Raw genomic sequence first — 12,395 nt, forward strand, 5'->3', positions numbered from 1 at the left:
GATGATTCAATTTAATCCCACTGTATCTGACACACCTGTGTGTTTTGTGTAGCTCAGCTACTTTCTCTTCCATTTCTTGAGTTTGATTGGGTGCAAATTGGAATTCACTGATATAGTCACTGCGATGCTCCTCTGGATCATGATCACCCAGCTCAGCCTGCAGGGTATATGAACCAAGGAGGGCATGAGTCACAAAAGAACATGGCAGTCGACCAGAAGCAATATCCTGTCGAAGCTGTAGGCACAAGAAATATCTGCAAGACAAAGGAAAGGGGGGAAAAAACAAACAAACAAAAACAAGAATAGAGAAAGTGTTACCAATGGCAAGTTTATGAGAGATGTGGCATAATTTATAGAGATGCATGTGATTGTATAAGCATATTTTAAAATAAGTCAATCCATTAATAATTTGTTACACTTTATATTATTTTGAGCATTATTGCCACATAGTAAATTCCACTTCTATTTTTAAGAGTCAGTATTGCTTTCATAAATAAACTGAAAAGTAGGAAAAATTCTGATTTCCAACATAAATGAGTGAAAAATTTGTATCTAGTTTGTAACAAAAGCTGACTTAGGAACTCCTTTATTTCACATGCTAGCCTGCAGGCATCTAAGGTCTACAAATAAAAACCCATGCATTTCCTCTGAAATTTCCCTTTGGCTTTAAAATTCTAACTTTTATATCCCTTGCAGTTCATGAGCTAACCAAGTCATGTAATATACAAAAGAAATCTGGTTTAGTACTGAACCCATAATTGCCTTCCTTAAACCATCTATGTATTAGAATTTATTATTGCAGGTACTGCATACAGTCTTCTATCAAATTTATTAAGTTAACAATCAGTAGACATCCTACCCTAGCACAGAATTTTAATGTAAATTAAAAAAAAAGTTTTACAAATGAAGCTTAACTTTTAACAAATTTAGCTTTAAGCTATAACCATAAAAATGCTTTCATCAGTTGAACATGCAATTGACAAGTCAACTGTCGGAAAATTTGCAAAGAAAACACAGGCAGCTTCTTTTAAATACACTGCGTACTTAATGTCTTAGTTTGTAGTAATATATCAACTACACACTATTTTTGTGCAGACGGCTGATCTGACCCAATATGTAGTAATGTATATCCTGCCTCAGCAGAGCCAGTTAACTCCAAACCGAAATGAAAGTGTTTAGGTTTTCCATAACTCCTGAAAAAATGAACATCAATTCCCTGCACTCTACCCACTGCTTATATTAGTAGGTGCCTAGTATCTATTGCATTCTATGTACTTTCTAAGAACTTTGGAAGAGAATTATTCTCAGGTTTTATTATGGTTTATGGTTTTATTTAATGCATATGTATAAAACGATGTTTTCATCAACCTAGCCTAGATTAATACCTTGAATCCCTTGAGCTTTGCTCTTAATATCAATACCACCACAACACTCATTCTTTATATATAAAGCAGCAGCCCAACAATAAACCACTGGCTTCTTTCAAATATGACCATTCATATCTTACCTCCCACCCAAATCATATCCCCACTTATCATTAAATTCTTCTTTCTCGGGTTTCTTCCTCAAGTTTTCACTTTGGCTTTTCAAACATGTTCCAAAAAGCAGTTGATAAAAGAATATCTGCAGTGTTCTACAGTAATAGCCAAACGTGTTACAGCATCCAGAAACTGAAGAAGAAATTGTATATGGCCTTCAAATTAGACTAACAGTACTTTTAAAGTTTAAAATTAGGAACTATGCATACCTAGTGATGTCTTCAGTCAACTGCGAAGGATCAGGAGGATAAAACTTCACATTAAACGTAAATATCCAAGGTAAACCTAAACATGGGAAATATCTGATTGTTAATCTCAAACAAGTTGAAGCAAGCAAAGGAAGAACCTTACTGAAAAATGTTTGGCAGTCATATAAATCTTAGATCACCAAAATCTTGAAGAAAGTTTCTTCCCTCTTTTTACAGTGTATTAGTAAGAAGTATAGATTATTTTCGTTATCAGGTAGTAACTCACATACACATGCAGTAAAAGATTAGCATGTTAAAAGTTATTTTCAAAGATGTTTTACAATAAGTTATGTAAATATCAGAGTAAGTTTTAAATTTGAAAACTACCATAATAACACTTTTAAGCTATTCTGTGTTCAAAGATATTTGCATTGAATATATATTTATTTCCAACACCTCCAAAGCTAACAGCCTCCTCCTGTTTAAACTGACTGTTAGTTTGAGAGACTGTACAATAACTATGAACATGAAATGTCAAAATAAGGTCTGCATTCGTTGCATAGAACAGAAAGAGAATAAGTAAATTATTATCTCCTCCTTTAAAATATTTTTTCTGAAACAATACCTTTAGCAACTATAATAGCAATGATATTTTAAGTTAAAATTCTCATGTGTTAGAATTAACACCACATGCATTTTTTAAACAAAAGCATGCTTAAAACTAGATTAATAATTTGACAAAGCATAAATTCTTGCCTTTAGTCATAGCTCTAGTTTTAAATAAATTTTTAAGATAGGAAAGCTGAAGTGACTCATCAATAATTAAAATACATTCTCAGAACGTAACTCTACCAGTATTGTAACACTGTGTGCAAGAGGAATACATTCATTAGAAAGTACTAATAACTTGACAAAATGTAGAACTTTCCTACTTTAAATGGATTTAATTTATTAAGTACAACGCAGACATACATATGTAATAGAAAATCCCAAAACAGGAGCCTAGGAAAATAATTTAATAGTTTAGATTTGCATGCTGCTTGAAAGCAAATGCAGTTGAGGTTTATCATAGATTAACAAACATAACGAAACTAACACTACAATGTAGATCTCCTAAAAATGATGAAGGATAAGAAAATAATTCAAAACATTATCAAAATAATTAAGTAGCCATTTTTGCCTTCCTCTTGCCCCTTTTCTGCTAATAGAAATAATACTGTGGTGAAAGACTTAGCAAAAATAATCTTTGATTAAAAAAGCTAATAATTTTATAAAGCTTGTTAATGATGAATTTTTGGCAGTAAGCTATTTTAAAAGTCTGTCCCACAGAGATAAATCATGCTTTGAAAAATGTGTATCTTAACAACAAAAAGACTGACATGCCATTTCCAACATTATGCTAGAAAAGATTGCTAACACTGTTGTTTAATTATGTTATTTTCTTAAAAAAAACCTATTTTAAAATTTCACAGCTGTCAAAGGTGAAGACGTGCTTTGTGTCAAAATTTCTAACGTCTTTCAACATTTCAAAAATTATTTCAGTTTTTCAGGCATGATTATTCATTGGAGCACTTCAATTTCCGCTTATATGAGAACCTCATTCCCCACCTGGCTGCTAAGTCACTACTTCCTTTTAGGAGCTCAAGAGTTTAGCATATCTTAATGTTCCCAGTTATTAATTATTTGTTAGAACAATGATAACTTTGCTTACAAAATAAGGCAGGACTCCTTAAATGAGAAAATCTTATTTATCAGATGTACACATAGTACTGAATTGGGTAAAATATGCCTCATTGCATCACCTACTGCAATCCAGTGCAAGACAGAATTAAGACAAAAATAACCTTTAAAAAAAGTCTAACACCAATTAATACATATAGTGTGAACAAACAGAATTAAGGCTGGAATGGATCAGCCCACTTCCATCATTTATCTCCCAGGGAATTAGCATCATTTAATGAAAAGCTGGTGCTATTGAGTAAACCAAACTGATGAATAGAAGCAATTGGGCCAAAATGTGTATACAGAAAGTATTTAGGGAGAGCTGTCATGTTAGCAGGGCTGTGGAACAGGGAGAGATGGATGAAGGATGTGTCCGTCCACACAGGCACTAAAGCAGCCTTCAGGTTTTCCTGGAATGAAGCAGTCTCCTGGTATGAAGCAATTTCTCCTGGTCTAAAATTGCAGTTAGACTAGTCACAGATGAATTCCTCCTTAACCTATTTCTCTTTCTTGTCAGCATTTATACCATCAGCTTTCAGAAAGCACTGTAGCTAGGAGACCTAGACACCGTTTGAAGAAAAAAAAATAAATCTATATTCTCTATAAAAAGCTAAAAAGAGCATAAATCATCTGAATCTATAGCCTACGTGAAAATTTTCAAATGTCTGCTTATACTAATTCCATAGCTAATGCATTGAAAAAATGTTGTAGTCAACTTTCCGCTAAATATTTTCTGGACAGTTGGTGTCCTTGTATTTTGCCTAATTACTGAAAGCACATTTATCCCCTGAAAATAGACTAGCAAGTCTATTACAATGTGCACAGTCTATATTTATACTTCTCACTACAGCATACTGTTTATAGCCACATAACCAAGGCATACAAATGTAATTGTCTTCACACAATAACGCACACTATTACTGGTGATTTGAATTGGTGGCCAAGACAAAAAAAATAAAACTGATATTTAAAATTGTATTTAGCATTCTGTCCTTGATAAGGCTCTCTGTTTTGATGTTTAATAATACGGGCTACAGAAATGTCAAAAAGTGTTCTAGCCAGCTTGTTACCTCAAAAATGCTTCTGTGGCAACTTCAGGCACATTCTTAGAGAAAAAGAATGCAATGTAACCAAGCAGCTAGCAGCATACAATTAGCATGATTCATCCCATTCAAACTGGGAAATCAGTAAAGTTTTTTTTTTCTCCAGTAAAGGCTTTTTCTCATGATATCTCTGTGTCTCAGCTAAGATTTTTAGGCTACTGTGTGACTAGGACAGATACACTGCTCACAGGCAGATGTAAAAATGCCCCATAAAATTAAGACAATTACTTCTATAATTTTTCTTAAATTACTGTCAAGAAAGTCAAAGAAGTAAGAAAGATCTATATCCAGTCCACATTTTCAAAAATGCATAAAAAACACAGTCCAGGCAGTCCTTGTTGGACTGACAAGATTGAGTTCGCAAACTCAGACAATCTCCAAACTGCAAAATCATTCTTTATAATTAGTAGGCATACAGGAGCACTTCTGCAGGACAACTCTTCCCTTGGCACAGGTGCTTAGTTCTCTTCATCATCTATAAGCTAGACTCTAGTGTACTTAGCTTAGATGAAAATTAGCTACAAAATTTACAGATACATAGTCATTTACATAAAATAGATGGATATAAAATAAAGTGACCCTGCATAAAGTGACCCCCATATTTTGATGCCTGAGCATAACCATATGCTTTGCCAGCATTAAAATCAGACAGACCTGTACATTTAAAAAGCAAGTCGTTTCCTTAATTAAATCAACCTTCCCTTAGCACTCTAGATTTCTTAAATATTTTAGAACACTGTGCTGCAAAATTCTAAACTCGTGTTATATTATTCTCACAGAATTGTATTTATGGATTTATCACCATTTTGTCTACTGCATAATTTGAAAATACACCTATTTAACCATATCATTATATCATTCTCTTTCCTAAGCTGCCGTTTAGGCTGTGTTGCAGAACATACCATAGAACCAAGAATGGAAAAAAAAAATCCATTTCAACTCCCTGGCATTCCCAGAACTACCTTAATTGTTGGCTAAGTAGGTCTCAAAGACTAGGCCTGTAATGCATTTGGCTGTTTTTAAGTTGCCCAATCTGAATGACTGGATGGCCATTAACAAAAGCATGTTGATAACAGTCTTCAGCAGGAATAAAAGGAAAGGTTTAAAGTTATAGCCCAAGACTTGCCACCAGCTGCTTTACCTATTGTACTATTTCATCTATTCTAATCCACTTCCACAGAATTATAGAGGATTTCCCTCACCCCCCTCAAGAATTAAGCTGAATCAAGTAACAAGCAAGACAAGTTTTCTGTCTTCAGTCTTTCAGTTAATCACTCCTTTCTAGAAAGAAAACACTTTCCTATCACCGTAACCATTATCCTTTTGATGATAGTGGACGTAGTTTCTTTCAACCCTAGACTGCTGAAACGTAATTATATAAGTGATATACCACTGACTCCTTTCATAGCCAATGGAAGAAAAAGGGCATTTGGTTGCCTTCCCCTCTCAGGCACCTATTTCAGAAGGCACTGACCTCATGGAAGTGTTTGCTCCTTCAAAAAACAAGTGCGGTTACCTTAAGTGGACACAGTTAACTTAAATTAGATCAGATTAATCATATCCTGCGTACAGTGATGAGTTTCTAGAATCTTCAGGCTAAATAGGTATTCTTCTAACAAAGACAGCAAGACAGTAAGAAGCTAACTTAAGAAGCAACAAAAACAGTTAAATGTATCATTTATCAGGTAGAACACATAAACCACACTCCCCTACACCAGTCTATTCTGCCCTTAGAACATCCAAATCCTCTCCATTTCTTATAAGATACATAACACAGGATATGCAATATGGAATTTTCTATATTTTATAATAAATAAATATATATTTTTTGTGATAAAAATAGATTTAATTGACATAACATTACTTTGGATTTAAACAACTGTTCCTCAATTTCCATTTGGAAGAGAATGAATTATACCCACACCAAAACCAGGATATACCCCAAAAATAGTTTCAAAATTTGTGTGAAAAGAAAGATAACCATGTCTATAACTCAGTTTCATATACTTCAATTACACAAACAATAAAAGCAAATAATTAGGCTTCCCAAAACAGATGGTTTGTACATTCATATCTCTACTCTTGACCCATAACTGTGAACATTTAAATTGCAGACAAAAGATTGATCTTCAATTGCAGTAAACACTGTGATGAAACCAGGTTTATGTAGTTTACTCATTCAATTCTATTACACGGAGAATGAGTTATGAAAATACTCATAGACAAAACTGAGTGGACTATCATGTGTTCTACATGAACTGCATGTACAACATCTCACACAAATAAATTTTCTAATTAAATTTTATATAAGGGTGAACCACCATACTCTCTTTGAAGTCTGGGACTTGACTATTACAATGTCAGTTGCTACTGCTTGTACCATCACAATACTCAAGCTGCAGTTCTCAATTTTGCAAAAGCTTGAATCCACTTTAGATGTAGCAATTTTCAAGAAGATAGTGACAGAAATGTAATTACCCACCTGTCTCTGATAGAATTCATTAGAGGTTTTAACACATGCCAGAGGACATCCAATTACGTGAGTTAAAAAAAGTCAAGAATTAATTTTCCTGAAGAGATCAGGCTGGCTTGAAAGCAACCAAGCTTTCTGCCACTTTTGTAGCCCTGAGAACAGAGCCAGTAATATGTGGAATCAAGTTCATTAGCCAAAGTAGCACCAGTAATTGCTGAGATCAAACATAATTGCCACCCAAAGGCCAACCTGAACAAATAAGAGATCTCACAGAAAGCCTGAGGACCCTGAATCTCAGCAAGAGACAGACTGATGCAGAACATGACCTGGAGGAGACGACAGGATTCTTACTTCGTCTTCCCCCGACACACGGGGTACACATGTGCCCAATGTGCAGAGTATTGGCGTTCTTCACATGTAAAGAGAGAGACAGAGATTGTTATAAATATTAAGCTTCAAACTGATAGGCTGAACTCCACGTCCAAATTTGTCACCCTTGACTGTTGTATTTGTCCAGATAAGCGTATCTAGCATGCTTCAGTTTGTGCCATACAAGAGAAAAATAAAAGAGTTTCTTCATTTCAAATTTTCAAAAGGATTAGTAGGTTTTACAGGTACCTTAAATATATTGTAATTAAGTATTTTTTTTAAGTAAGATTTCCAATCTCTATTCAAAGAAATGTATTTAGAACTCAGCCTGAAACAAAGACAAGCCTCATTACTTGATACTCACATAGTTGGGGGATAAAATTTGTTTTTCCAGTACATTCCAGCATCCGGAAACGTTAATACACTGATTATAAGGAATGCAACTGACAGTATGCTGATTACTTGCAAATCAGCCTGAGCAGGTTTCATGGTTAAAATCCTTAAAATGGTTTTCTTACTTGGTTGTTTGCCTTATATGCTATGCCTATCAACTCTAAAGAGTTACAGACTGGGGGAAAAATTCCAATTGTGATGCCCAATTCAGGAAATTGGACTTGATATCCAGTATAAAATGTAAGTCTCCATGCTGTATAAAAAATCAGATCCCCTTAAAATGTTTCTTGTAGTACATATTACAGTGTTAAAAGATGTTATATAGTGCATCCAAAATTTTTCAGGCCAATTGTAACACTTCAGATTCATGACACTTACTCGTAGGCTATATAGCATGCAGATCACTACAGAAGACAGTAATCCGAAAAGTATCAATGTCCTTGATACTTTTGCAAATAGTATAAACCAAACAAAACAGCCCTTAGCCCACATTTTGACAACAGGTTTTTACTGAAGACCTGACATTTCTGTAGAATAAGGAGTTACAATACCTGTAACTTTTCCTTAATTAAAAGAATAATTGCAGATGGCTTCTACTTGCATAACTATGTTAGTACATTCACTGATTTAATCGATCTACTTTGCTTATACAAGAGCATGTATAAAAAAAACCAAAGTCTCCAATGAAGCTTCTGTAACTTTAATTTCTTTACTGAAAATATAAATCACACTTTCCTAGTAAGAGATTTCATCAGTTGGGAAAGGTCTAAAGAAAACAGAATTAACACCACTACCATTTCTGGAAAAATGTGAGTGTTCCCTTAAAACAGGAAGTTAACAATAGTAAAGAAACCACGGGTTCATCATCGTAAATAACACACCACCGTTCTGAATTAAAAGTGCTGCCACTAGATCACATTCCCCAAAAGAGTTCAAAGCCAGTCTCTTAAGTAACTTACATTGTTGTGTTTGAAGTGTAGACATGCAAATCTTATGATCATCATCTCTCCCGCTTACATTTCCTATCAGGCACTAACAGAAGAAGGTTTCCACCCAAAAAGAAACTGCTTTGGCCACAAATGAGTAAAGCTATGAGAAGAATTTCAGTAAGTGCTGTCTAACACTTCTTAGTGGCTACTTATTTTGAGCCATTTAAATTCATGAGGAGTATTTCCTAAATTTACTCTCCATTCACTCCACTATCTATTACAAAAGTCACCTGGCTAGTGAAGTACCTGACAGAGTTTTATGCAAACAGAGTAAAATAAATTATTAATTGTATGTTGAATATGGGAAGTAGAAAGACTTCTCTCACAGATTAAGTCTGAAAAGCACTGTAGGGAGCAGTCTGACTTTCCAAGATTACGCTCTATATTCTATTTCTATTCTGGAAATGATGGACAGATCAGAAAAGCCAATGCTGGACAGATCAGGACTGAAAACCATACATTTTTCATATGATATTGATTCTCTTTTTATACCATCTCTTTTTAATATCCTACAGCAACAAACATGACCATCTTTGCAAGATTACATTCTCCATCTCATAGCCCAAATATCAACACAAAAAATTGAAAAACATCTACTGCTTCACAAGGCAAAAAGATCAACTGCAAAAAGATACAGGAAAGTTTTGGGGCAGCAGCCAGTATAATGATTAACTTCTACAGCACAAGTCTGAGTGATTCTTTCTCTCCTTGTTGGGTAGTGGACTGAAATGGAAGCTTTGCTTTCTGTTCTAAGGCTCAATATGTCATCATCAGATATAAATTCTTTTAATGCTCTAAGCATACAATTCAGTCAACATCCAGGCTACTAAGTTTATGAAGAATATTTCATTGAGGAAAAAAAAATGGGGCATAACACAGAGGTACTTACTTCGAATTTGTCTCTTAATTTCCTTTGAAGAATCTAGCCAGTTCTGAAAAAAAATAAACAGTATTTAAAATAAATTCAGACTGAGGATGGTAATTTCATACAGTGCAGTTAAAGTCTGTATTGTTCAGACATCTGTTCTACTTTAAAATAACTCAGAGAATTTTAAAATTGAACATGTGATTTGCTAGCAAGTCTCTCCACCCATGCACATAAGTGAAACTGTGTAGGGCAACTGCCTTCATGGCTGTCTCATTGCTTTAGACTATTTATGCCCTGTAATTTTGAAAAGTGGATAGTCTTACAATGGAGGTGGTCTAGCAAATTACATTTGACAAACACAATTCTCTCATACTCCTTTTATTAACATAAACAGACTTTTCAGGTACGGCTGTGTAATCTCTACCCGTCTGTGCTTACACACCCACACAGAGTTTCTTAAGATGATATTTCTCTTGAACTCCAGAGACTTACTATTCTCATCATCTGTCTTAAAGCGTATACATTTTAGTCCTGTTAACATTCAAAGGTGCTTGGAAAGACCTAATCAAATTTCATGCTTTTTTTCTGACCTCCCCAAAGCAAAGTTCTCTACAAACATGTATTATGTTAACACTGATACATGGGCAAGGGTTAAATTTAGATACTCAGCTCTATTTTAGGCAATGCAAAAAGTCAGTTTTTCATATATAGATGCCTCACTATTAAATGTGTTCTACCCTCAACATCAAAAATATTTTTATATAATCTGTTCAACCTATGAAATAGCCCATAACATTTCAGTTACTATTGGTATGTACAAAGAGACTTTTTTGTGATTGATCATCCAAAAATATAACTTTGGGAAGTGAGACTAAGAAATCAGTAATATATATGAATCAGTAACTCAGACAACCCTGTTTACTAACTTTACCAATAGATGTTAAAAAACAGATTGAGTGAGAGACTAAAAACATAAGTCTTTTAACTGCACTTACTGAGAATTTACTTTATACAGTGTTTGAACCTTTATTTCCTATGGCCGGACACACGTACACAAGCATATGCATGGAGAAACACACATGCACACAACCAGGACTTGGCACGTTTCAAAGACAGGGGTGTGCAAAGTAGGGAAGAATTAGCAAATGACATGTAAGGTCAAGGACAACATTTGCATTTCCACAAACCACTGCACATATTAGCAGCTTTACAGTCAGAGGGGCCCTCAGTGCCAGCACAAATGCTGCTAAAGGCATATCCCTACCTATGTTTCTTGCCTAACTTAGCCAAGTAGTGGATACTGGGTATACTGTGACTCACCTTTCAGTCTATGGTACTAAACTCCAGACGCAACAATTGTTTTCCAATACCATATCCCTCAGTCTTTATTACAGGCTTTTCCACCCAAAGCCAAATGTACTTCAAGGCGACATAACATGCCAGGCTACAGTTTTATGGGTCTGTATCGATTAGGAGAATGTGGAACTGTATGTTTTTGCACTAGTGCAAATCCTTAATGTTGTTATAGGAGTCACTTCCTAGTCCAAACAGAACCCATTGTACAGTGTTAGTAAAAAGCCTTCGGCCACAAGCCGTGATCTTTCATCTAGATACCGATGAACTTACACTAAACTCTTAGTTACGTGAGGGGAGGCTCCATAACTGGTGTAAATTAGAAAGATAAGAGAGCCACATCCATCAGCAGAAGTTGCCTCCTTGAGAAAAGAGAAAGAACGGCCCACCTGGAGACAGTGAAAGGATCCAATGAGGAACAAGGAGACCCCAGATCCAAATACTGTTATTGAACCGAACTGTCTCACAAGGGGAGGGGAACTTAGATTGTAAGGGTATAATTGCCCAGAGATTCTTTTGTTCAGGGTCCCTCTCCAGAGGCACCCAGCTTGAGCTGTTCTACACTGCCGTACCACCTAATAAATTCATCTGGCGTTCGTCATGTTGGAGATTCTGCTTCGGGAAACCCAAGCCCAAGCCCAAGCCTGAGGGAAGAGGAAGTGCCCAAGAGTGAGTGTGTGTATGTGAGGAGTGGAAAGGGGCACCCATCGGCTCACTGGAGTTGCCCGCTGCGAAGGGGCTCCGGTCCTAGCAGTTAAAGTCTCAGGCGGTGTATGTGCGGCTCCTTGATCAGCGTGTGAATGCTCGGGCAGCGGCTTCTCCCTTAACAACGTCGATCACCTCTGCTGATAAAGGATATGGCTTCTATGAATATGACCCAAAATACTAAGTTCCATATTGTAATTGACCTTGACCCAAGCTGACTTCATCACAAATGCAGCATGTATGTACTAGACAAATACTGTTTACAAATTAAATGCAAAACTCCTTTTCTATCATTTTTATAGAAGTAATGAATAAAAAAGAGTAATTTTACATTTTGTGCTTTAAGAAGTCTGCAACCTCTGCATTTCTACATACATTACTCCAAAAAGTCTGGATACCATTTATTCTGCTTAAGTCGGAAAAACTGCTATCTGTTGGAAGAGCCTTGACATGGAAAGGCCTTGGAAGACAACAGAGTCTTAAAATAATTTTAACTGAGACTCACTTCAGCTACAGTTATCATCCTAGGTTTTCAGTTTTGGCATGAATTCCATTCCAAAATGAAACACAGCCATATTATTCCAATTACAGAGATAACTAGAAGTACCTTAAAGTCTTAAATTTTAGATAAAGTATAGTATAAAGTGAATAAGTATAGAATATAGCATGGCATAACTGCAGCAGAAAACTAGGG

The 12,395-nt window shown here is 35.4% G+C and overlaps 1 protein-coding gene across 1 annotated transcript in view; it reads right to left on the reverse strand.

The window, feature by feature from the left end:
- EPB41L2 (erythrocyte membrane protein band 4.1 like 2) overlaps window positions 1–12,395 on the reverse strand; it is a gene marked incomplete at both ends in the record, with an annotated part of 75,155 nt that overhangs the window by 35,327 nt on the left and 27,433 nt on the right. Inside the window, 3 exons of the mRNA XM_081997775.1 lie at window positions 36–254; window positions 1,748–1,823; window positions 9,665–9,707. Coding sequence (XP_081853901.1) covers window positions 36–254; window positions 1,748–1,823; window positions 9,665–9,707 — 338 coding nt within the window. The remainder of the gene's footprint in view (window positions 1–35; window positions 255–1,747; window positions 1,824–9,664; window positions 9,708–12,395) is intronic.

This window comes from Phaethon aethereus, assembly GCF_964289735.1.
Source record: "Phaethon aethereus genome assembly, chromosome: 3".
NCBI classification, from domain to species: Eukaryota; Metazoa; Chordata; class Aves; order Phaethontiformes; family Phaethontidae; genus Phaethon; species Phaethon aethereus.